This window comes from Strigops habroptila, chromosome 11 (assembly GCF_004027225.2).
Source record: "Strigops habroptila isolate Jane chromosome 11, bStrHab1.2.pri, whole genome shotgun sequence".
Classification (NCBI taxonomy): Eukaryota; Metazoa; Chordata; class Aves; order Psittaciformes; family Psittacidae; genus Strigops; species Strigops habroptila.
In genome coordinates this window covers 23,697,204-23,723,893 of record NC_046360.1, presented here as the reverse complement: position 1 = coordinate 23,723,893, position 26,690 = coordinate 23,697,204, and the positions used below count along the sequence as shown (strand labels likewise).

The window sequence follows — 26,690 nt, the reverse complement described above, 5'->3', positions numbered from 1 at the left end:
ACGGCCAGCCTGGCCAGATGCATCACTGGTCTCCGTGGCTGCAGAGGGAGGACAAGGACCAGAGGTACAGGGCATTCCCATGGCTGGGGCTGCTTCTTCCTTGTTGCAGGAATAGGAATTGGGAACATTGTCAAAGAAATCCCCACCAAAAAAACCCCCCCAAAAACCCTAAAGAGTGACATTGGCATTTTGAAGAAATTAACTGGACGTGGCAAGGTCCTCACTTACATGGATTGGCATGACCAACTGGACTCCTTCCAGCTCAGCCCCGGGGGCAGAGGCTCTCAGCTCAGCAGCAGCTGCTGTAAATACCAGTGCAAGCGTGGAGGAGCACGCTGCTGCTCCCTACCCTTCTCACCCAGGAGCAGCACGATCTGCTCTCCAGCACACAGGCCAGTACCTCAAGCCCATCCTTTGCTGCAGCACTTGAAGGTGTCCCTCATGAAAGCAGCATGGCAAATGTGCTGCCGAGCACAGCACCTCACACATGCTCCAGTGCGGCACATGGGGTATATGACAGCACAGACCAGCAGGCTGCCTACCACCGCCTGCTGCTGCAGCTCCCCCCACCACAGCCTCCTCCTGCTTGTCTACTCCCATGTTCCAGACAGACAAATGCAACTCAACCACTGTGCTCTGGTCTGGTTTGAGTATCAAAAGCAGCTCCTGGGAAGCTTTGCCACTCACTGCAGATGCCAGGCAGGGCAAGGGATTCCACCTCTGCTCTGCTCCTGCATTTGGGAGCAGCTGTGAGCAACAGGTGGGTATCACTTGCTGGGAAACAAAAATAAATATTAAAGCACTTGCAATGGCTAAGGGAATCCTATCACAGCTGTATCAAAAATGGTACTTCTGCTTCAGGCTGTCAGATGCTGGGCCAGAAACCCAGAGTGAGGAATACAGACACCAGGATACAGGGAGCTTAGAAAACTGCCTTTATTCTATTAGTTGTTGGAAAAATGAAAATACAGAAAGAGTTTAGTTGGCTGCAGAACAGCAAGAAGTTCACAGGTTAGGAGTCTGATCACTACATGGTAACCAAACTTACACAAAAAGTTTCACTTGTTGTTTCTTTTTTAGTTTTGAAACTGGGTCCAGCAATGAACTTAAGGCAACTGAACAGTTCAGAAGCTTTGAGTGTGAGCAGGCTGTCTTTTCTCATCCCTACGGCACGTCATGGAAAAAACTCCTCCTGGGTGTGCAGACCACTCAAACCATTCACATGGGTCAGACTCTTATAAATGAACAGGGGAAGAGGATCAGCTGCTTTCCATCGGACTTTATTTTCAAATACAGTTTCTTAAAAAACCCATAACACCTTAACGCAGAGGTTACAAGTAACAGTATTAGGAAATCCAATTATACAAAAAATACTACATCTAAGCTGGGGTAAATAGATTTATTTTTGGTAACATACATTTAAACTGGCACTAATTACACAGTAGCTAAAAAGTAACTAACATGAAACCACAGAACCCTCACTTTTCCTTAGCTGAATGGGACTTGGTCATTTCAGAGTGATCACATTTTCAAACTAATGTTTTACACCACTGAGCCATGAAAACCAGATCTTCCTAAATGTGATAGCACTGAAGCTACACTTGATTCCACAAACAGCCATGTAACTGTTGTACTCAATTAGCATAGGACGTTAGTTATAAAGTAGTTACAGACCAATCCTCTGTGTTGACAGCTTTTTCTCTCTAGAGAGAAGAAAGACAGAATTGTCTTCAATTAGCGCCTGGCATATCCTGTGAGTGCAGAAAAGGTTTGTTAGAGGAATGTTGAGGTTAACCTTGGGTGCACAGATGAATTTGATGCAGATTGTTATAAAAATCATGGTTGGCTTCTAAATACTGGTAGCAAGATGACTCGATTTTTAAATCTCTTAAGTAAATTATAGATAATGAAAAAGGCCAGTAATCATACACTAAGATTAATAAACAGCACTTCAAAATTACTCAAGTGCAGGGTGCTGCTTTGGCCATCTTCCTCTGGCCACACTTTATAAGAGAAGGCACCCGGACTTTTTCTTGCCACGCCGGGCTTGCAAAGCAGCTCTAGTGGCCATTTCAAAAACCTCCCTCACACCGTCTTTGGTCTTTGCCGAACACTCCATATACCCAAAAGCACCGATGCGGTTTGCCATATCTCTTCCTTCTTCGGGTTTGACAGGCTCCTGTAACAGCACAAAAGCAATGGGTGAGAACAAGCCAAAGCCACGCCAACGTGCACCGGTCTTCCCTTTCCCACCCAGCTTCCCTACAATGGCATTTCTGGATTAAATGTATATAATTGGTTAGTTAGTAATTAATTGCTCCCGACAGTGATCCTTTAAATAATAAAAGCAGATTTATAATAAAATTTGCTTATTTTCTCAAGACGCAGTGTGCACCTCAGCCTGGATTACACAGATGAGTGTTTGTGTACTGCACCCAGCGCCTGAGGACACCATCAGTGTTCTAACACCTCTGAGCTGCAAGGCTCTTTGAAACTTGAGCAAACAATTGCTTATTTCTGAGGAAACACTTATGCAACTTTTTGCCACAATTGTCACAAAAGCCTATGAACAAATTCCCAAATTAATGCCTCAGTCTTTGTATAAAAACAAGTATGCAACAGGAGCAAACATTCCAGGATGGAGCAGATTATATGCAGTCCCAAACCTGGTCTGGGGGCTTCAGACTTGATCTGAAAATGAAACCTAGTGATGGGCTCAGGAACGAGCTACAGCAGCTGTGGTTATCACCTCAGAACACCTACCAATAAAACTGTTCCCTTTCACATCCTGAACATACAAAATAATGCACATCTCAAGTTGTTCTTTACATGGGAGAGTTCTTCACACACTTGGGGTGTCGATGTCTCCTAGTGAATTCCTTTCTACCTCAGTGATGCAGGTCTCCAGCATGGAGAGCAACTGACCAATATAGCCATTTGCATTGGTTAGAATGCCTTTTTTCTAAAAGTTTTACCTCCAAATATGAAAAAAAGAAACACTCAATTAAAGGCAATATCTACTTTCTGGTTTCTGTCGTGGTAAGTGTTCATTATGCAGACCACTGGAAGCTGGCAGCCAGCCACGGAGGCCTATTTAATGCTCTGGCACAACCACTACACACTTCCTTCATTTATTGCAAGGAAAAGAACCTGCCTGCTTCATTTTGGCCAGCTCTCGTCTTGTGTGTTCGTCATTCCTCAGGTCCTTCTTGTTTCCTACCAAGATGATAGGCACGTTGGGGCAGAAATGCTTCACCTCCGGGGTCCACTTCTCTGGGATGTTTTCTAAAAAAGAAAAATAAAATAGAATAAAATAGAATAAAATAAAATAATACCCCCCAACCAAACAGAAGTATGACTGTACTAACCCCCACTTCTGGGGAAGAGTTTTATTGTAAATCTGTAGCAAATGAATTTGCTCATATACAAGAAACTTCCTCCTGACGGAACTTCCCTGCATGACGTTTTTTTAAATGGAGCTGCAAATGGAAGACTGAAGGGCTTTTGAAAGCAAAACCTTCATGATTTCTCTGTAGCAGAAGTGCTGAACAGCCCAAAACATTCAGCTTTGCTTTCAGAAGCTCTCAGATATCTGAGATTCCCTGATGGATGTACCTGCATGATACATAACCCCTTTTTATCTTCACGGAATTCCATTCAGCTTTTGAAGAGACGTTCACTATTATGGCATTGTTTTCTTGCTTGAAAGAACCCCCAAGACAAGCATTCTGAAGCCAGTTTTTGTCTATGGCCACAAGAGCGGTTCTGCAGCTGCATCTGGAGTGCTCAGGGGGTGCCTGCCTCTAGATGCAGCACATTTGGCATATCACTGCTCCCTCCAGTGCCCCCAGGGACACAGGCCCTGATAATGGCAAGCAGGAAGGGAGGAGAGGGATGAAAAAACCACCCAGGATCAGACTTGGCTTAATTAACCCCGTCTCCCTGCCTCCAGGGTTCAGTGACCCATCTTGTTCCCAGGGCAGTCAGTCAGTTTGCTGTCCAGTAGCCAGGGGAGCAGCACATGCAGTGGAAGTGAGCACAGCTCACATCTTGTGTGTGGCTGTTTGCAGCCACCCCAGGCAGGACCACAGCACTGCTGCCAACTGAACCTCCAGTTGTTCTGAGGGCAAAGACAGTGAAAGATGTTTCTAAACACAGGATCAGGTGGTGAAGAGAGAGAGAAGGACTTCCAGATACCAAGCCAGCAATGGTTTTTCTATAAAGACTATTTCACACCCAACTGCCTGTTCAACTGCTGCTGCCCTTCAGAGGCAAGGCAAGGAACGAGAAAGCGCAGTTATCAAACACTACCCCAATCAGTCTGTAATACCACTGTAACATCTTAAGGAATACTGTGTTTGCTCATTTAGTCAAACTCTCTGTGAATTGTTGCAGGAATGGTACTTTTCAGCCACTGTGGTAGCTGTGTGCAGGACTACTCTTTCCACTAACGACATTTCTGTGCTTCCTGGATCCTTTTTGTCTCATTCTTATTTCTTCCTAAGACAACTATAGGATGCAGGGTTCATCCATAAGATAGATCAGTACCAGTCAATCACTGTACAGAAGTTTCTTGTCAAAGTACAGCTGGTCATATACACACACAGAATCCATGTGCCTAAAGATCTACCTTAACAGTAACTGCATTCTCATAAGAACTCTCTCACTGTCAAGAAGTAGATGTAGTAATTATCATTTTAAAAGGACAGAAATCAAAGTTCCAGAGACATTGAGTCTTAGAGATAAGAGTATCTCTATCTCCTGCTCCTTACCCTCTTCAGAAAGTCTTTGTAAGATCAAATACATTGATATCTACACATCAGATTTACAAATCAATCAGTGAAGATTCTGGTCTTCAGAAGAGATCATCTAATACACAGGTTTTTGAAACATGTTTTTGGAGCTCAGAAATCTTACATCAGGCAACTCTTCTCTTTTCTCCATGACAAGCACACGTCAGTCACTGTAAAGCTGACTAGGAAAGTCCAGATCTCCAGCCACTGCTAATTTCCACAAGTGAGAGAGCCCCCTCCAGTGTACTTCTAAGCCCATGTTTTTAACTCACCAAGGAGAGAGCAAAAACCCCCAGGTTATTTGGGACCAATAACTCAGAGTGTTTCCATCTCTCTGGAATAAATGAGGGAGGTAGGGGAATGGGATGAAAATACAAAGCTAGCCTTCCCATAGACGTAGAAAGTTGCTCTATTTCCGTGGATATAGTGTGGTCTTGAGTGTATTAAGAACCTGCAATTCCAAGGAGAACTTAAAAAAAACCCCAAACACAAAAAACCATAAAATTAACTAAAACTTGTGTGGGCCGTGCCACTCAGTGGACACCTGATGTACTTGCAGGGTTCCCAGACACAGCAGAGTGGAACTACAGCCTTCCTCTTTCCTTGGGGTCACCCAGGCAGCATCTGCCATAGGATGAGCACACCAGCACCCTGCCTTGGCCTGCCAGACCACATTGCTGAGTTGGGGCTGCTGATCTAGGCCAGGGAGCTGCCTTCCTGCTACGTGTTGCTCAAATGACACAGCACAGCCCTGGGTAAACAGTGTGCTGCTGAGGCTTTCAAAATGCCACTCAGCATTTTTGAAGAATACAGGTTCCTTTAAGATCTTAACATCTGAAAACTAGATGTTCAAACCAGTATAACATTCTGAAACTAGGAGAGCTCTCAAGCATTACAGACATGAAAATACATTTTACAGGACAATTTCCAAGGGGAATACAGTGACACAGAGAAGTGGTTCTGATTCAGTTCGTGCTCTACTTACCTAAACTATCAGGACTATCAATTGAAAAACACATAAGTATAACATCAGTATCTGGATAAGAAAGCGGTCTAAGTCGATCATAGTCTTCTTGTCCTGCTGTATCCCACAGAGCCAACTCAACCTGCAGAAGGAAGATAAGGCAGTTAGCCAGATCAGGGAAGTTTTGATTCAGAAGCCAGTAAGCAAAGAGAAATGGATAAAATATTTCAGTCAACGCCACTTGAAAGGAGGAAACTGCAAGACAAACTGCTTCGACAGGGGAACTGTCAGAAATTTTATGTTTCATAACTCCAGAAATCAATTTATTGCAGCTTATGAGACTTTTCTTTATATCCATGACCAGTGTCCATTCTCTGAAAGGACACAAAAGCCACCAGCAAAAAAGCAAGACAGAAGAATCTAAGGGAATCTGTTCTGAACGGCTGGAAATCTCTCTGATAAGCATTCCAGAAACACCAGTTTTCAGTGAAACTGGACTCTCTTAAGTATATACTTCTTAGGACTGTGCACATTTTCTATTGGTTTACAGCTGGAACCTGTACTAAGAAATGTCAAGATTGTACTTATTTGTGCACAAAACCACTAAAACTCCACCACAACAGAAATTTACTCTCGCTATTTGCTTTGAAATAAACCTGATTTGTGTGTAAAGCTTCTCGTTACTAGGAACTGAATAAAGTAGCTGATGTTCTCAATATTTCTGCTTATGGTGGAGGTAGGGGAAAACACCCCTGTAGGATTGTTTAAAACTGTAGAAGGAATAACCAGTGTTTAAACTAAGAAATTAAAAAAACTATCATCAAGCTCTTCAGGTATACTCTTGCTTGAGGTTCTCTGATGTGTCTCTGCCTTTGCCACAGAGTGGGCTGCTTCTTGTTTAAACTCTCACATCCAAAAATTCCAGCAAGAAAGTGCACAGCAGCTCTGATAAAGACAGAACTGGAACCCGAATGTGAGCTTGGATGTCCAATAAAACTGTGGTTAAATTTGAAAAACAAAGCCTTAGTTACATGCATATACAAAACAATTATCCTGTATTTCAGTCAGATATACTTCTCTCAGAGTCACCTCTGGATTTGCAAACACGACTTTTGTAGCAAATGTTTGTATTTTTTACAGAGATGTCTGTTGAAGGTTCCCTCAGGTGACACTGGAATCAGCTCCTTTGCTCTACCTAAACCCCCACATCTCATACCATCACCATTTTGTCTTCACATGGCTTCTGAACGTTTCTGGTGACGCTTTTCTAGGAAAAGAGAATTTAAGTGGCTGCTAAACAGTAGAGTCTTAAGCACTGCTCTCCTACAAACTTCTGTAATCAAGTTTTCTGAAGACAAAGTGCTTGGATAAAATATATCTTCTAATTAGAGAGAAATCAGCTGACATTTCCACCACAGAAAACGCTCTGCTCAAGCTGCCCATGCAAGTTGTGTTTAGATACCAGCTGCGTACAGCTGATAGGCCATAACTGCCTGATCACCCATGCAGAGATGCAGAGATTCAGGCAGAAGGGAATAAGGAAGTTTGAGTAAGTGATGAGAGAGAAGTGGATATTGTACATATTTTAAACACTAGACCTTAGAGTCTGAGATATAATATAGAAACTGCAGAAGCTGTCACTTGGGGGGAAAACATGTTCTAATACTAGTCTCAAAAGTAAATTTTATTTCACCCATTTGTATCACAGGAGATAAAAGCTCTTTTTAGACTCAAATGGCATGAACTATCATGACTAAACCCACAAATAATCCATGCCTGTAACAGCAGGAAATCAATTTTAACATAAGCCCAAAACTAGCTCAAAGAAGTTTTGCTCATATCGGGATCGAAACTGAGCAGTTTCGACATCACTGCATCCGAAGTAGAATGACTGACGATGTTCTGACTGTGCCTGAGCCCACAGCAAAGGCGCACGTCCCAGGAAGGGGCAAAACAGGGGAGCTCAGCACTGTAAGCATCAGAACCGGCCACATACTCAACATGAGGACCCATAGCACTGAGGTCAGCTCACTGTGCCTGCAGTAACAAACCAGACACACGCCATGGCTGCTTAAAAGGATTTGGAAATAGTTGAGCTTTCAAGATGCAAAGTTTGTGCTTTGCGTGCTTCCGGAGTATCCTGGCAAGTGACAGTTTTACACATCACGAACTCCCTTGTGTGACATAAATGCAGAAGGCAACCAACCCTGTGTTCAGAGAGCAGCCTTCTGAAAGCTGCCCCTCAGAGCAGGTGCCTGGCATGTTTGCTTATTTGGGAAACAAAAGGACTCAAAAGGTCACACACATTGAAAAGCTGATTTTCAAAATATTTAAAACTAGAATGAAGTATTTTAATGGTTAATTTACTGAAGTATCAACTGAAAACAAAGCTCAGTGAGCTGTGGGCACGCTTGGCTGCTAAAAATTGCATTCCTTCAGACGAGTAGGACAGATGATGCTGATGTACACTACAAAAATCAAATCCCTTTGAAGCCTGTCAGTCATCTGTACTGAAGAAGATCCGGCATGTTGCCAGGAGTTGGTATGAAAATAGACTCTCTCCAGGAACTAGTCTTTGTTAATCACAATACCAGGTCCCTATCAAAACAGGGACTCCACTACGCAACTCCAAAGGCTGGTAGCTCTATGTCCTCAGCACGTAGGCATGTCTTTGAATTTCTCCATCCCCTCCCACCTACTGCAACATTTAAAACTATATGTTTTTTAGAATCTCGCCTTGTATAAGGTTAGAAATAGGTTGTGAAGCAGACACTGGATATGAGCAGGTTCTAGCAAGGCCAGTATGTTTTTCCACAGGAACATGCTTAATATTTAAAAATATACTTACAACATAAGCACAAAACATTTGCATTAGCCACTTATTAAAGAAGTGGAGATGTGCATGCTATCCTGAATAAAGGCAAGCTCGTTCTGGCTGTCACAGCAGTGTGCACATACCTGCTTTCCATCCACTTCAATATCTGCTACGTAATTTTCAAAGACGGTGGGAACATACACTTCAGGGAACTGGTCTTTGCTAAACACAATCAGCAGACAGGTCTTCCCACAGGCACCATCTCCCACTATAACCAGCTTTTTTCGAATGGCTGCCATAGCTGAAAAATAAAATGACAACTCATTAACTGAGATGCTAATAATAAAGAACCACTAAACCTTCAATTAATAAGAACTTTTAAATTGGGTCAACATGTCCATTAGAGACACTCACACAGGTATCTGAAATCACGTGAGCTCAAATTCCCATCCTGCTGAGAGAAACATTCCCCAGCACTTGTCAACACACTGGTGAACCACGGGGTGCAAAAATAATAGCAGAGTAGACCAGCCTGGCTTGGCATTTCTTGACCTATTCTAAAGGTTGAGACAGGAACATCCCGAGACAGTAAGTGAGCAAGCAGCACTGTCCAGGAGCACCTTCTGAAAAGTGTCTTCTAGGTAATCAAATAAGAGATGCTTCAATTAAAAGGCAGTAACATTTTCCTGTCATGCTGAGTTGTCTTAATTACAAAGTGCTGGTCAGCTGGATTGAGGAGCATATGCTGCCATGTCAGAGCACCAACAGAAGGATCTCAAGGTAACCAGCCTGTTCCTTAAATTACAACCACTACACTGCAAAGGATTTGGAAGGCCACATGCCACTCCCCAGCCTGCTTTCCGGGACATCGGTGTTACCAGGTTAATACGGCCTGCTGCCAGCTTACATTAAGTAAAGGAGGGACACAGAGAGAGACACCACCATGGTGCTCCACACAGGTATCTGCTGTTCAGTGTATCGTAGCAGAATCCATGGCTGGCTCACATGCAACTTTGGCCTCAGAAAGACAGTATGAAAGCTTGAAAAGGTTTAACGAAAGCCTGGAGTCAGCGTGGGGCTGGAGGAGATGATTGTGCTGGATTTGGCAAATTTCTACAGTCACAAGTGCCCAAGTAGTATGGACAGGGATGGCCCATTCATCATCACTCCCCACAAATGGAATGTGAGGGGTGTGTAACAAAGACAGTAGAAAAGGGATCAAGCCCACCAGAAGGCAATGGGCCTTGGGAACTCCAACAAGAGGATGTTATGGACACAAGAAACTTATATGGGGCTAAAGAGGACTGCGCCAGTACATGGGAGAAGCTGCCTATGGGAGTTAAAGAATGAAGAGACCACATCTGCCTTAGAAAATCTCCATAGCAAAAGGACTTTGAGGCTTAGAGAGTACTTCGGGAAGCATAAGTGCCTGCTCTCTTCTTTCTTTTCCCGAAGCATTTATTTGTGACCACTGCAGGAACAAGCCAGAGATTTAGGGAGTGACCTGGCTAGAAGAGACTGGAATGAAGACAGAACCATAACTACTTTCTTCTCCATAACATAAAACCACTCCAGGGGAAGCTGCTTAGTCATCCCATGAAGCTTCCTGGAAATGGAGCAAACAGCAATGCCACCATAATACCTACTATTGCATGACCAAAATAGCATGGAGGGATCACCCTTCTGAGTTAACTTTTGCCATGACAATCCCAGTATAAAGCTCTATGAGGATAACTGGAGCCGGAGGCAAGGGGAGAAGGGCTCAAAAAAGCATAGAAGAGAATTAAGACACAGAAAACCCATTTTCTCCTTTCCACCTCTTCTCTTGCCTTACAAAATTAAATAAAAAGGTAAAACCAACCATCTGAAAGCAACTTTAGTATTATTAGGTGGTGAAGAAATAGTGGAAATTACAGAGATTCTGTACTTCTGGCTCCAGGTGCAAACAGAGAAGGACCATTTCAGCCCATCAAGCTGCAAGGGTTCAAGGACTTGTAGAGCATAGCTTTGTCAGACAAAACTGCTCAAGTAATCCAAATCCATTTCTAAAGTGAGCTTCCTTCACCTTGTGAATATACATGTGCACACATTCAAGTTACTTACCTCAGGGATTTGGGGTTATTTTTGTATTTGTGGAAGGTTTAAAATGATCCAAGCTTTAAAAAGGTTTTCTTTCAGTGGTTTTAGATGGGTTTGAATACTTTCTAGCAATGGTAATTGATTTTTACAGACCTGGAAATCATCTGTCCTCTGTACCAAGTCAGGATCAACTACTTACAAGTTCTACCTACTGTCAGTTTTGTCTAATCTGCCCTTCAAAACTGTAATGCTGAGTCCTGCAAAACCTCTGAAGCCGTCAACTCCTGTGCTCTACAATATTTACTATGAGAAAATTTCCCCCAATGGGTATTCTCAACCTTTTCTGATGTAATGTAAGCCCGTTACTGTTTATCCTATTTGTCACAGGCATAGGAGAATAGTTTATTCCCCTTCCCTAGTGCAGTTGAGAGTACATACTTTCATTTAGTCTTCTCTTCAGGCAAAACAATTCCAGTTTATTCAAGCCTTCTCTGTAAATCATATTTCACAGACTTTCCTGTTGCTCCCTTCTGGGCACAGTCCAGTTGGCACAAATCTACCAAAGCACAGAGCCCAAAAGCTGAATCTAGTATTTCACCCAGGGCTCTAGGAACATTAACGAGAGCTGAAGGATTAATTTATTTATTGATCTTCCAGGATAAACTGTTGCTTAAACTCCATACTGGAAGTGTCTTTCCCTCCCCACCCCCTCCAGAAGACAACACTGTTGATACATTTAGCTTTTAATTCATGATAACTCCCAGATCTTTTATCTTAGGACAGTCACATAGTGAGTTGCCCTCTATTCACCCAGCTGAACATTCTAGGGTCATGCTTTTATTTATCCTTCCTCTGATGGATGTTCTATTCTACCTTCAGGTTCTAGTTCTGTCCTCCACCTTAATCATAGCCTTTCTCAGATGCAACTTTAATAATAATTATCTAGGTCACTGATGAAACCACACAGGAGACAAAGCAGGTGGATGACAGGATGGGATAACCTGTCCTTCTTTAGCATCCTTCCTCTTTCCCCTTTCTGTGCTGGCGGCTGGGGCTCTGGCCCTTGGTCACTTGTGTTACCTGCAAGAGCACCAAGGGTAGGTGACCTTTTCAGCATAATCTATGGATAACTGTCTTTTTCTGTGGATTATCAGATCAACTCTTCCTAAACATATCTGTCACTCTAGATTTTTTTAAGCGTTTCTTGCAAGTTGAATCTCATTTTATTCTTTGGCCTTCTATATACTTATGCCAAAGGTCTACAAGAAAACTGCAATTCTTTAAAAAAACCCCAAACAGTACCATTAAAGTAGTGCTTTCTATAAACTCTTTCCTAAAAAAAAAAAAAAAACAAAAAAAACCCCAAAAAACCACCCACCAAAAAACACCACAAAACTGACCCTCCCCCAAAACCCAAACCCTTGAATTTATTCATTTATGTATATATTTCAAGAGCTTTATTTTATCTCTGCAATATCTTTTTCCTGAGAAAAGCCTACCATGAAGCTCTCCCTGCCTGAATCTTTCCTGAGATCTGTTGACTTTGTACCCAACATGGAAAACCACTCTGTCAACCCAGGTGCCCTTCAGCAGTGTATGCTCAGCCACTTCCTTCCCACTGCTTAGGATTCACCCCATGAGACTCTCCCCAGCTCACAGTCTTTTGTCTGCAGGATGGTCTCCAGGACACCTCACACCTCCTGAACAGCCCCCTCTAATACATTGACTATCTAGGTAATAAAAATTCTCTCATCACCAACTTCTAGAGGACCCTACTGGACACCTACAAAAGGCCTCAACCACCTTACCTTTTCTTGGTGGCCTATGGCACTCTCATATTTTTACTTCCAGAGCATTACCACAGAAGAATTCCTTCTGCATAATGTCCTTGGAAGAAATGTGTTATATAAAACTCAGCAGGGGATGCAGAGATCACCAATTACATCCTTGAAGGTTTCGCTTGCCTCCAAAGCCCGAGGAGCTGCTTTTGATTTGCTTAATTCAAGCATTCCCCTGGGCATGCAGCACAGGCTGAGGATAGTTTGTTTATGGACCTCAACACATTTTCAGAAACAGCTCAGATATAAAGGCTGGGTAGACATAGACACCTCGGGATGTCAGGTCTGATCACTGTATAGATCCCTCCATCCACCACAGAAGAAAGTCATGAAACACCACAACCACTTGTTTCTTCCTGACATTAGTGGTTACAACTTCACAGCTCCCTGATACTTGAAGTTTCTTCTCTACTGGTGAGGCTGAACCCTTACCTGCTGCCACAACAACATCCTTCACTTCTATTCAACCTGTGGATGTTCAAGGATGGAGCACTGCTGTTGAGCCTGCACCCAGCTTTCTTCTTACAACAGATTCATCTTGTCTGTATCACTGAAGATTTCCATGTGTATGGAAACCATTCAGCAGTGCTACAATGCCCCAAACCTCCATATCCAGTCTTCAAATGTTAGCAGATATCTGGCCACAGCAACAGCATCCCATAATCCATGCATTAGCATGTTTACAATAATAATTTCTTCATTTAGAGGATTCAGTGTACAGATTAGCATCTTTTTGCTAATTATTTTTAGCTGAAATAAATACATTCCTATCCAGCACGGAGCTGGAAGGGACTGGCAGGTCAGGCAAATACTCAGAGAAGCAACACCTCTGTAGTAAAATAGAGGAAAAATATGATTGCTTAGAATGGAGCTACAGCTTAGTGGTGCATATCACAAGGACAACACTAACAGCATTCACAGCAGTCAGGTCTTTCTGCTGCACTCTGGCATGCTCTGGTTTACTTAATCAAGTGTTCTGAAGCCTGGAAATACATCAAATTTGGACCAAATTTGCTTTTTGATTTGGGAATCCAAAAGCACTTTGCTAGCCTAAGAAGTTTCATTTAATACGTACAGTACTTACATTACATTCAAGTTAGTATTAGCTGCAGCACAGCCTGTCACCTGTGGCACACCAGTGAGTGTGTGTCTACATTCAGAGGTAAAAACCGCCAACTATACAAACTACCTAAGAGGATATTACAAATGGACCAAATCCAAGCTACTACTACCTCACCGTAACAAAACACAAGTACCACATATTCATCCTTTTAAGCAATGCTTACAGCAGGGAGAGACCAATAAATCCAGAAAGCTGCTGGAACTGCACCACTGACAATGCATGCAGAACATTGAGCAAGGAATATTCTATCCCACTTAGTGTAGCAGAATGGCTGCAGTGATCTTCTAGGGGAATCTGTGCTGTCTTCTGCAGCAAGATGACAGATCCGCAATTTTTCCTACTCTTAAATGAACCACTCCTCCCACCTCTGCATTTATAGGATTCTTAAAACCAGCTAGTCTGCTAGATTCAAAGTGGAAACTCTCACAACATGACTCAAGTGACTCATCTAAATGGAAGAGATTCAATGATGACATTTCCTCAACCTAGGCCAATGCCTTTCACAGGTATTACAAGAGCTTCAGCCACCGTTTACTCAATCCCACTAACATCACAGGAGGTTACAACACAAGGAGCTCCTGTTTGCCGAGTTGCCACACTAATATCCTTGTTACATGAGACTGCTATTTCTAAGTGCAGTGACGCGCCTAGACTCATGCAGCATAAAGCTCTGCTTGTTAAAAGAATTCAGAAAATACTCCAGAAGAACGAGAAATGGGGAAAATATTTTCCCCCCACATTTTAAATGTACTCCCCTACCCCAAGTATTATTGTTTACTGCAATGGAATTTGCCTCTTCTCTTCAGCATGCTATTTATTTTTCCAAGAAACAACATTTCCAGTGCCTCCTCTCCTGCAAATCCCAAGGCCACACAGCACGAGTGAGGATTGTGGACATGCTGTTGACTTGGATATCTGAAGTTGGATAAACTGGTAACAAACATGCCAGGTTTGCCTGTCTCACCCTGGATCTCATCCTGGAGAAAGTAATAAGGTGGGAAAAACAGCCTTTTACCATCACATAGGCATCCTGGCTGGATTTAATTTCAATACCAATCAACTACCACCAACTTCATGCTGCCTGTTGTGTCAGACGGGCAGATCTCCTCCTGCTCTGTACTTAAGCAGTTTGCTATTGACTGAGTTACAGCCTGGCAGCCTTCTCACTTCCTTCACTCAGCCAGCGCTGCCCTGGGCCAGCAGCAGGAAAAGGCCAAGGCTGAGGAACCAGAAGATGAAACCCTACTCAAGTGTCCCCCAGCCCGACCAGTCAAGCCCTGCCCTCTACCTACCACAGGGGAGAACTGCCTCTGCACCAGGACCTGAATTTACTGCTAAAATATACTCACTTTTGTTCCAAGTTTTGAGGGGGAAGAGGAATGAGTTTCCTCAAAGACTCCAGTGATGAAGAGCACACAGATGAGCAGGCTTTCCCCACAGCTTTCTTCTGACTGTTTAGCAAGGTCTGGCCTCAAAACTGAGAACTACCAAACCAGTTTGGAGTAGAAAGTACATCCGTCCAAAGACAAATAGGTCTGCTTTTAGGGCAGCTGTATACAGTGAAGAAACTCAGATTGAATATGGAGCATTTGGGTGGGGGAAATAGTCCAAAGACCATCAGCAGAGAATAGGGAGGGGATGAGCAAACAGGCCAGGAGGAAGATGGCAGAAGGATGTAACTGCTCAAACCTACTCTCCTCTAGAGCAGAATCCAGGATTCTCCACTACACTTTTCATTAGCTAAAGTACGTACAAACAAATGACAGAAACACTTGCTGTTGAAATGCTATTCATGCTACCCTAAATAAGCTCATTTGAGCATACGCAAGCCTATGTGTGCTATCATGCTATCGTTTTCCACATAACTCATACAGGATGGCCATGCTCTTAAAGAGCAATAGTTGTGAAGTAAAGGAAACCGTGAGCCCAATTCACCTCTTACAGAAGTTGCAAAATGGGTAACAAACAGGCTTGGGACTGCAATAAGCATACAAAAAAACCCCCCCAAACCCTAAAAACTGAAAAAGGTGATTCAGTCACATAAAGGAGTTAGAGACAATCCATGCTTGTGCTATGGGGTTCCTAAAAGATCCTGGAAGAACATGCTGCAAATGACCACTGACTTATTGTCTTTATTTCTGAAGACATCCAGAATAGATCTCATCTGTGCAGCTGCATCGAAAGTAAAGCCAGATGAACTCCATGCTCAGAGTGGTCATGCTCATTCGGTACAATGTACAACCTGAAATCAAGTATTACTGGGCTAGAAATACAGTTCAATTACAAGCTACTGGAATACAAGCACTAAAACTAAGAATGCAGTCACTGCTATAAAGGAGACAGTCACAAAGCATATTTTAATAACTGAAATGTACTGAATTCTGTGCACACTTGCCTGTGGACACTTGCATTCACAAACTGATAAGCCACATTATTTAAAGCATTGCTAACAAGGCCTTTGGGAAACAACTATATTTATATTCCTTGCAGCATCCAGCACATAAAGCAGTTTGACAGTACTGCAGCAAGATAGACCTATTTCTAACTATGGTGCTATGTGGGAGCAGTTGGTAAGAAAAAGCTATCTGCTGGGGGTTTTTGGAGGGTTACATACGAAATTAACACTTAAAAAAACTCCCAAAGCTGGCAGAGCACAGGGCAGGCCACTGACATTGCAGTGAATGTAATCCACAGAGAAACAGTAATGTTCTGTTCTAAGACTGAAGTACAATAGAAAAACTGATACAGAAGGTCAACACAGTATCCAACAGGATTAAAATACTGGACATGGGTCATAGGTCCTTCAGGAAGGTCCCTGGACAGGGAGAGATGGGCATTCAGCTTTCTGCTAGCAGTTTATTCTGACTGTGTGTTAACCATGCTCAAGCCTGGCAAGTTTTACTAGTTTGGAAAAATTGCTTTGCAAACATAGCTGTACATTTCCAGAGCAGCTTTAACCTGGGAGCAGTATAGCTGTGTTATAACCCCAGCTCATAAACCTCACCAGGTCTCAGCTAACTCCACAAATAAGCAGCTCAAGCCTCTTTATACCACATCACCAGAACGGGGAGCAGGGGCAGCTTAACAGCATTAGGTCTTAACACTGGTTGCCAGTCCCAGTGAACCCTTAATGACTGATGTGTTATCGAAAAGTACAAAACCAGTTTTTAATAGGCATGGGCACTAATGCATTTCAATCAAGCACACGCTGTGTTGTTTATGCTGCCTCTATGCTGGATGGGAGAGGGCAGGAGATTTCTCCTCCAGGATAAAGCCGCCAGTGCAAAGTTCCTGAGGACACCCGAATGGGCAGCCAGTGCTAGATCCATGTTGGCTGTCATGTGGACAGAGTAAGTCTAATCTGAGATACCATGTGAAGTCTCAAAGCTGGATTCATCATATCAAATTGCAGCCTCCGCCCTTGCTTTCCTCCTCAGGATAAATCCTGTATCATACGATTCATCTGTCTCTGAGAAGAAAATGGCTTTGGATTCTGATATATTTTCTTGATTTCTAACCACCACAGGAAAGATCAAACCATTTTGCTTTGTTCTCCTCCCCTGCTCAGCCCACCCACCTGAGCTTTACAGGCACGATGCCTCAGCACGACCAAGCACTCCCAGAACACACAAACTACCTTTTGTTAAATGCCCGAGCCACGACCTGTGCAACCCTCTACACCTGTACTGTGTCCCACAAGCAGCTCCAGCACAGACACCAACGAGGGAACCAACTTGTACCTGCAGCTAAACTTATATTTCCTACATCTAGAGACTCACAGACCACCCTTTATTACAGGTCTACACACATATAAAAATGAGTATATTGCCTTGGGACTGAGGTCTCTCCACCTCAGCGCCTGACATTTAGGATCAGCTTAGGAGTGGATTCCTACAGAGAAGCAGAAGAGGAAAAAGGAATGACAAGCTTCTCCCTCCATGCTCTCCAGCCTCCAACCATTTTCAGCTCAGGAGCTTCTTGGGTCAGATGTGGTTCCCATGAATTTGGTAACCTCAAACAGATTTCTCTTCCATGAGCTTGTCCAGACGCCCTTTGAACCCAGTAAACTTCCAGCGCTTACAATATCCTGTTGCAGGGAGTTCCCACAGCTTATTTACACATTGTGTGTAAAGCCACTTCCTTCAAATTTAAGATTGTCCCTATTAGTTTGTTTTACTGCCTTCTAATTCCAAAATGAAAAGAGAGCAAACAGTTTACCTCACTCACCCTCTTTCTGCTGCTCATGCAGCAAGACTTTCCAGACTGTAGCATCTTAGCATAGATCTGTTTTGGCTTTTAATACCTTTACACCTTTGACAGTAGCAGCTGGGTGATCTATCAGCTGGCTGCTCCTAGCATAAGGAGTAACAAAGTGGTAGAGGTGTCACGGTGAAATGCTTCAGCCAGGAAGGGCCCTTGGAAGCCCAGCAGCACAGCAGTGTGTACCTTCCCATCCCACATCATCCAGGCACAGCCCCAAATGCACCAGGGCTGGAGCAAACAACTCTGGCCCCAGGAGCTGAAGCCCAGAGGGTTTTGACAAAGCTGTGCTGTTATATCCATTGAGCCACACCCTGAGCAGTGTTTCAAGTGCAAACAAGCTGCAGCTCGGTCATTCCCTCGTACAGTTTCACTCCTTGCCTTAACTCAAGTGCAGACTATCTTGCCTTTAAAGCAGGTGATAACAGAGCCCCTGAATGGTCTCAGGCCAGCAATTATATTTTCTGCATTAGCAGAGGGTTTCTTTGTCAGTTCCTCATTTATATGGCCTCTGCCAATTTCTTCATACTGGTATTTTGCGTTTCCTTCAGGTCATGGGTAAGAAATACAGCCCATGTTCTCACTAGACACAGATTCATTTGAGCTTCCACTCGCCTTTTAAAGCTGTCCTCTTTCTACTACATTTAATATGAACCATATTGATTTTGTACTGGCTTCATTTCTAATTGACATGCAATTACTGTCAAGTGCTAACTGAAGGCTGAGATGAACACCTCTGCTTAAGAACCAAACTGAAACAATGAATGATAACTGTTTCTGTTTCCCCCGGTCCAGGCTGAGTGATGTTGATGTAATTCTTTCCTGAACACTTTGTTACTTATTCCATTATTGTACCTAGGATTGATGCCTTAGTCTGATGGGATTATCATCATTAAGGTTGTCCTGCTTCTTTTTGTTATTACTACATATTCGCATTCTTTCAAACTCCTTAAACTGCTGCAGAATGTAAAGAGCTTTCTGGGAAAAAAAAAAAAAGAGATCCATAACCCCCCTCCATTCTCAGGCCAAAGATCTTCAGAACTTAGATATATCAAATCAGAGGTGTCAGTTACCAAGTCTGGTCACATAAGGCATGCAATATAATTCAACCTTTTTAATTTCATTTAAAGAGATAATCAAGACACCTGATCACAGGGAAGTTCCCTGTGAACAGATAAGTAACTGCTGAAAGATGGGGAACCCAGACGGAACGAAATGCTCAGCTCTCACAGAAGACCATCAATTGAACCTGAACAGCTCAACATTCCTAAATGACCTGAAAAAGCCAGGAAAAATAGCAATACAACAAAATTTACTGATGATGCCAAGATGTCCAGGTAATAAAGGCAAGGACTTACTGTGATGAATTTCAGAACCTTAATAGACACCGTGTCGAAGCACTAACATTTGAAATAGATAAACGTGAAGAGATACACAAGGTAAAAACCAGATTCAACTTTCTATGAGAAATGATGGTCTGGGAGCTGATCACTGCTGCTCAAGAGCAGTATTTTAGGATTACATCGTTAATTCCTATAAAAGAAAAGCTCAACACTCTGAAGAGCTAAAAAAAAAAAAAAAAAAATTTAAATTCCATTATTAAGCACTACGAAAAAATGAACTAACCAGAAATCATTGAACTGATGTAGGAATCCACAAGCACACCTGCATCGCTCTGCAGTTGTGATCCTCCTCATGTCAAGAGGTTATAAAGAAACTGGAAATGACTCAGAACAGGGCAACATGGATGATTAAATCATAGAACGGCCTCCATATGAAGAACAACTATGACTGAACTAGAAAAAGGACAATCTGGAAGTGACCAACCAAGGAAGAAAATTACTATAGACACTTCTCCAAGAGCCTAAGCAGTGGTGAGAAAAGCTGGGACCTGAGCGTTCAGTCTTTAAAACTGGGACAAGGGCACTCTGGATGAGCCAGGTTCAAAGCAGAGGCAGGCAGGGCACACAGCAAGGTGTTGCTGCTCCTCCAACATTTCAACTTTTTAAGTCTCTTTGAGCCCCCTTTCTCTCCCAGTTACATTTCATGCTTTTAAGCTTCTGGTTTGTATTTTCTACTTTCAGTTTCAGCTTTCCTCCTATTTTATCTGTAAGGCTTTCTTGCATTGTTTTTAAGTGCAAACAAAACAGATGCCTTCATTTCCTTTCCAAGTTATTGAATTTGCTTTCAATGCTTGATTGGGGGAAAATATTGCAAAAGGAGGTTCCTGAAACATAATTTTTAGGCCTGTTTAAGCCAAAATTGTTAGAAACTAAAATAGCAATATGTGCAAGCAAAATTGTCTTAACATTGTCACCATGCATCCTGTTTTGCAAACACCAAACTTAGCAAGGTCCTCCTGTCTACTACAAGTTTTTCTTTGTTCTTGACTATCTGCAAAGTTCACCCCTGTGCTGTTCACCTCCCTATTTCTATAGAATTAGGAAATTATAACAATTTCAGAACCCAGGGAAGACTAAATCCAGCATTTGTCCCCTGCCCTATTCTGCCATGACAAGGCTCTCCAAGGCTGAAGGCAAAGCTGGAACTACATGGGCAGAAAGCAGTGTTTTGTCCTCAGGCTCTGGGGCTACCATTGCTGTCCTTCTGGCCTCACTTAACACCCCTGTGACTTTGCCCCTACCAACTAGATCTGTGTTATCTGTAGGTACGATGACTTAAAAGAGCACTTCTCTTATGCAATACCAAGTCCCAAGATTACTTTGCACAAAATGAGATTAGGGCTTAATATTGAGGTAATTATAGTAGATCTGCAGATCTCCACTCATGCAATCTGCAAAAGACTTTGTATTTGTGCCAGTTTTTCTTGGTATTCTCTCTTCCCAGACAACTCCAGCATGTCAAAAGGGATGTGGAGCACCCACATGCTGAACAATACAGGTTCTCCTTGGGTGAGAAGACTCCGTCTTTAGGCACCCACTGCTGTCCCGTAGCTGGCAGCAGAAGCATGTATGGACCAGAGAACACTAACTGTATCAGACAACCATCTTTTTGTACCCATAGCTGACACTCTCACCTGTGGGTCCTCCTCGCACCACAAGACATCTGCTGAGGTTGTACTTGTTCAGGTCAAACACCCATCAAGTCCAGTACCCTACCTGACACATGCAGGTACCTCAGATGATTAAGACAGAGTAAAAGAAGGAGCAAATGCAGTGATACCTCTGCAAGTGTATTTTCTTAGTTTCCAGCTTGGGGGTATTCTTAGCTTTTTTAATCTTTGTGATCAACAGCCCATTTGATAGCATTTACTTCTGTGATTTCATCTGTTTGATTCTGAAGCCATGTAAATCATTGTCATTCAAAGCACTTTGTGGTGCTGCATTCTGCAGTCTCAATACAGACTGCTGGAGCAGCACCATTGGTTTTGACCTAGACCAGACTCTGTTCAGTCACATCTTTGCCAAGCTTAAGGGTTCAAATCTTTTTAAGCATCCCTTGTATGAAATCAATTTCTTATCCCTGATCATTCTTCTCAACCTATTCTTTGCTTTTCTAGTTGCCTTGTATCTCAAAGGCCATCTTCCTTCACACAAAACCACAGTAATCAGCATGCTCAGAACTGAGAGCTGTGCTGCTACCCTGTTTTCTTCTTTACTCCTTTCCCCAAAGCCCCGCACACATGCTCATATGAGCACTGTTGAGTATTAAACTCACATTTTCACAGAATAAAGACAAGCTCTTCCTCTTCAGTAGCAATAATTGGCTTTCACCCCATTGGCGCATAAACAAAGATTATTTTTTTTTCTCCAACTTTGTATTTATCAGATGAACAAATTCATCTGACATTTGACTGCCTGTACTTCAGTGTCAGAAGGATGAGCTGCAAGCTCTTGTTTTTTCTTCCTTTACTACTTCATACCTTTCTCAACAGATCATTTATGAGTATGCTGAACAACATAGGTGTAACACATATCCCTATTCTTCTCTTGTCCCAAATTTCCCTTCTCTGTGCTTGTCGAGTCATTCAAAATTTCCAGTAGATTTAAGCAGCACCATTTCCTTTGCAGAAGCCACACTGACCTTCTCCCATGGTAAGCTGTCAGACCATCTGGTTACTCTTTTTTTTTTTTTAATAATTGATTTTTTAAGCATTGAACTCTGTGATATCCTGCTGAACCATCACTAAGAACTGCTACCATGTAAAGCCATCTTTTCTTTCTCTGGCTTCAAGGTACTAAGGAGTTACACAGCGTCATTAACAACTCAGTCACTTCAGGCCTGAGTTTCCTTTGGAACCCCAGGGCAAGCATCAGCTGGTCCTGGCATTTTGTAACTGTATTTACCACTTTGCTCTAAAAATTTCTTTGCTGACACTCCAAGCAGAGACAGATCTTCCAATGAGCGCTGTTCCACATAAAGAGAATTTCTGGCATAGGAACCTCCTTGGACTTCTCCACAGTCAACAGGAATGTACATAAGTCTCTAAACTTCCTATTGATGGCTTCATCACCAAGTATTTTTTTCACTTTTTCATCATCTATTGGCCCTCCAGACTCCAGCACCTTTCTGGCTTCTGATGTACTTCAAAAATAATACATATATTATTTTTCTCTATTAGTATGAAGTTGCTCAGAGTTGTTCTGGTGGGTCACTGTATTTTTCATTTGACTTGCCAGAGCTCACATTCTTATTTACTCTTCTGGTCAACTTCATGGCTTGAACTTTCTGAAGGCTGTATTCTTATTTCTAATACTTTCTTTATCCCAAACTGCACGCTCATTCTCATCTGTCAACATTCCGCAGTATAATTTAAAATCTTCCCAACAACATTTCCAGTTTCAAGCGCAGAAGCCTGGCTCTGCTGCGGTTTACATGGAATCCAGCCTTTCCAAACAGCTTTTGGACTAAGGGTCAAAAATGAGCCAATTCACTCTGCCAGTACCAAGTCAAGATCCTACTCTAAGATGCCTTCTCATCTCACACAATTTTAACAGAGCAGATAGAAAGTGAAGAATAAAGAGCCTCCAGGTGTAAAACGAAAGAAAAATGAAATGTTAGCAAAGAATGCAAACAGAGATAACTGGTATTTGCAGAGCTGATAGTTCGTTCAAACCACAGACATACACAAAGACGACCTTCCTTAAAACTGTGATGATGATGATGAATCACTTTATACACATTCACACTAGTGATCTGCTCCAAATGCCACAGTTCAATCAGTCAATACACGGTCAGGTGAGACAGAACTACTTCTTGTTGCAAAACACTGCAAACTAACTGAGCAGAAAGATTGAATTCATCCCCACTTCTGATTAAATCAACAATAAAAAAGGAAGCAAACAAAAACCCCACAACTGTCAGAGCTTGAGGAAAGAAAGACCTCATATTCCTAGTGGGTGTACTGCCCAGTATCACTCAGTATACCAGTGGCTCTCCATCTGTTCCTTCTGCTAGGGACCTTGGTCATGAAGGCTGGTCAGAGAAGGACAGTGAACCTTGTTCTGGTGAGTTTAATTAGATGATTCGCTTAGGAAGGACTGGCTGTCAGCTGCGTGTACACAACAGGGGATGGCAAATATCTCCATTAAAAGGTAGTTTATGGATATCTCAGTTCTTTTACTGTCTCAAATGCCATTCTCAAGTGAAAACATGGTGACAGGAGAAGGACAGAAGAGAGCATGGACAGATCAGAGTTGCTCCATTAACTCCAATTATGCTTTTGTTCACACTTCAGAATGAGGCAAGAACAGAGATCACATCGAGGCCAGAAGGCATCTGGACACCTAACAGTGGTTTAATATGGCTTAAAGCAACAATAAACTAATCAGAGGCAGTCTTTGGGGATATTTGTGCTTATCTTTGAGATGATCCCCAAAGTAATGAGCAACTACCTCTTCCTACTCAGCTACCTCGCTATTTATCCAGAATCCAGTGTTGCAAGAGAGGAATCACACCATCAGGCAAGCAGCGGAGGATTTTCATCGTGCATTCAGGTGTGTGCATTTGCATAGCTGTACTCTGGGAGTGACGGCTGTTGCCATTTGGTGCATTTATTTTGTACAGCACTGCCCTGTATTATGGGGTTTCACCCTTATTACATGTTTACTAGGACAGACTCATCACAGATCAATTTCAGATTTAAAGGGCATGCTGGCAAGCCTTCACTGACATGCTAACTTCCTCAAACTCACCAACTAAACTTTTCCTCCACATTAGTTAAACTGCATTTGAAGACAAATCATAAGACAACAGAGCAGTACAGGACAGATTACATATATGTGGAATAACACAGGCCAGATTAGAGGTTAGTATAAAAGGCAGAAGTCTGTGTGAAGACTTGGAAAGAACCTAATGATATCATAGCAGCAGGGAATAAAATGTTGCAGAGAGAGTGAAGACGGAGATACAACAGGCTAGTGAGAAGGCAGCAGCCAAGGTCAGAAATTTCTAGGGTGGAGTGGACCACAGAAAGGGTTCAGGACAACGTAAACACATCGAGAGAAAAAGCTGAAGTGTAAAAAGTAGGAAAAATAAGAGTTACCGTTAAAAAAAAAAAAGAAAAAGAGGGCAGACAATGATATTTCCAAGCTGCCCTCAAACTATCAAATTGTTTTTATTTGGAATTTACTTATCTGAAGAGCCATCGCTGGTCCCACATCCTGGTGGCAGTTAAGATCATTTAGGATGTTTTTACTGTCAATTCCTGGCTCAGAGAACTCCCCGCCTCTGGCGCTCAACTGCTGTGGCACTGGGCCAGAGCTGGAGTTCGATGAACTATGAGGGATAACACAGGAGCTGCTCAGCTTAGCTCTGTGACCACATTTCTTTTGCCCCTTGTGTGAAGGTATACTCATGTCTTGAGAAATTATTTTTTAAAACCCCATGTATTTTAGTGTTAAATTATACAAATCACCCATTACAATTCATTTACGTCAAGCATTTATGCTGAATAGGCTGTGAAACATTCCAGTGAACTAATTAAAATGAAATAAGGCTAATGGCAATTTTTCTTTTTTTAAACATGCAATCTTGGTCCAAATCAGAGCCAGAATTAGTCTGCAGATGCGAAACAGAAATACTAGTGCTGTGTGGCTGGAGACCTGGGTAAGGACAGGACAGGAGGAAGGCACACCAATGTATTAGAAGAGCCTTCAACATAAAAGTAAATATTTTCACAAATTATCTTTTTCAGGGAGGGAGAGACTCCATGTTTCCCTACTGAAAAAAATCCCCAAATAAAGCCACTGGAAAATCCAATACTTTGAGTCACATACAACATTTAGGACACATAAAACTAATATTTTGGGATTTCTGAGCTAGCAGCACACTATTTAAAAATTGCACAGACAGCAGAACTGTTACCTAGCCTAAGCTCTGGGTGGGGAAAACGCAACAACAAACCTAACATTCCCTAGGTAGGTCCCAGGATTTAGTCTCCTCTGAACCCTGCACCACACACAGAGTGGGTGGGACCCACTGCTGACCAAGGGCTCCCTGCACCAAACAGGTGAACTGCAGCGGGACAGAAACAAAAGCTGGATATGAGGCAGCAACTAAAAACAAACAACTCCCCGTTCCAGACACCTCACAGAGAAACTTAAAGGGATATCAGAGCAGTTAAGGCATCATCTGACTGGGGACAACACTGTCCTGAGCCTCTGTACACCTCCATAATAAGTTTTTTTTAGTTTTTTACCGAAGTAGTCTCGAGGTTCCTCTCACCGCAGACGGAATGGGCTTCCCGGCAAAGAAGCTTTAGGTACTGTGTAAATCAAAGCTGGGTAATTTTCAGTCTAAGGTAGGGGCTGCTGGGCCACACGGTGCCGATCGCGCTTAAGAGTTCGTTTTAAACCAAACCCGCGCTCTCTGCTACACCGCCGGTCCGCGCGGCCCCGGCCCGAGAAGGCCGCACCGGTAAAACCCAACAGAATGAGAAGTTTCGGGCCGCGCTCCCAAGGGCAGTTTCTGCCCCGCTCGCGGCTCGGACGTTACCAGCGCCGGGAGCTGCTTCCGCAGGAGCTCAGCGCCGCGGCCCGGCTCCCGCGCGCGCGGCTGACGTCACCACAACAAGCTGCCAGTCAGCCGGGTCACCCCCACCGCCCGGTGCCCGCTCGTGTCACACCCGCGGCCGCGCGGGGACGGCAGCTGCCGCCGCCTCCACACCGAGCGCGGTCCCCGCCGCGGCACAGGCGGCTCCAGCCGGAGGGAGCCTGCGGGGCCGCGCCCCGGCCCGCCCTCCCCTCCCCTCCCCCGCTCCCGCCGCCCGGAAAAGGCCCCGTTACCGGCCCCGGAAACTTGGGGGCTCTCGTGGGGCAGCCGGGCCGCCGCACACGCCCTCCGCTTTTGTGCGCGCGATGCCGCCCGGACGCGGCGGCGAAAGCTTCGGCCGGCCCGACCGCCTCCGCCCAGAGGCCACGGCGCGGGATCCCGGCGGGGGCGGGCGGGCCCCACGCGGGGGCGGGCGGGCCCCACCCGGCGGCGGCGGCGGCGGCGACGCCACGAAGAGAGGGGGAGAAAGCCGGCGAGCTGCCTCCCTCCCACTACCCACCCCCCCGGTCGGCGAAGAGCCCTCCCCGGTACCTGCGGCCTAGCGCTGGGTCTCGCTCCCGCCGCTTCCTGCTCCACAGGCCCGAGCTCGAGCAGCGGCGAACGGAAACGGGCGGGGCGGGGGCGTGCGCGCTCACCGGCCCGGCCCGACGCGGCGCGGCGCTGCGCTGCGCTGCGCTCCCTCTGACCGGCCCCGCCCGGCACCGCCCGCCCACAGCCCGCGCGCACGCATCCGCGCGCGCGCGCGCGCCCCCGGCGAGCCAATCAGCGTGGCCGGGCGCGGGGGTTGCCGGGAAAGGGCGCTATA

General features: G+C 44.0%; 1 protein-coding gene across 3 annotated transcripts; it reads right to left on the bottom strand.

Annotated features, from left to right (window-relative positions):
* Positions 1–912: 912 nt before the first annotated feature.
* On the bottom strand, positions 913–26,645 carry RHOA (ras homolog family member A). Of its 3 annotated transcripts, none has more exons than XM_030501388.1 (5): positions 26,417–26,645; positions 8,716–8,873; positions 5,779–5,899; positions 3,155–3,285; positions 913–2,179 (listed from the first exon to the last, which is right to left on the bottom strand). In XM_030501388.1, exons 2-5 carry the CDS (start codon positions 8,869–8,871, stop codon positions 2,006–2,008), a joined length of 582 nt encoding a protein of 193 aa, XP_030357248.1. In that variant the 5' UTR covers positions 8,872–8,873; positions 26,417–26,645; the 3' UTR covers positions 913–2,005. The 3 variants fall into 3 exon arrangements, with proteins under 3 accessions (XP_030357248.1, XP_030357249.1, XP_030357250.1); XM_030501389.1 differs by having other exon boundaries at positions 26,386–26,580; XM_030501390.1 differs by lacking the exon at positions 26,417–26,645 and adding an exon at positions 25,533–26,299.
* Positions 26,646–26,690: the final 45 nt, after the last annotated feature.

Bases quoted from the DNA above. Each gene is read 5' to 3' on its own strand.
- RHOA (XM_030501388.1), bottom strand. From the start codon at position 8,871: ATGGCAGCCATTCGAAAAAAGCTGGTTATAGTGGGAGATGGTGCCTGT. The intron at 5,900-8,715 runs GTATGTGCACAC...TTCCTTCTGCAG, and splicing joins TTGAAGTGGATGGAAAGCAG to GTTGAGTTGGCTCTGTGGGA. The intron at 2,180-3,154 runs GCAGGTTCTTTT...GTGCTGTTACAG, and splicing joins AGCTGGCCAAAATGAAGCAG to GAGCCTGTCAAACCCGAAGA.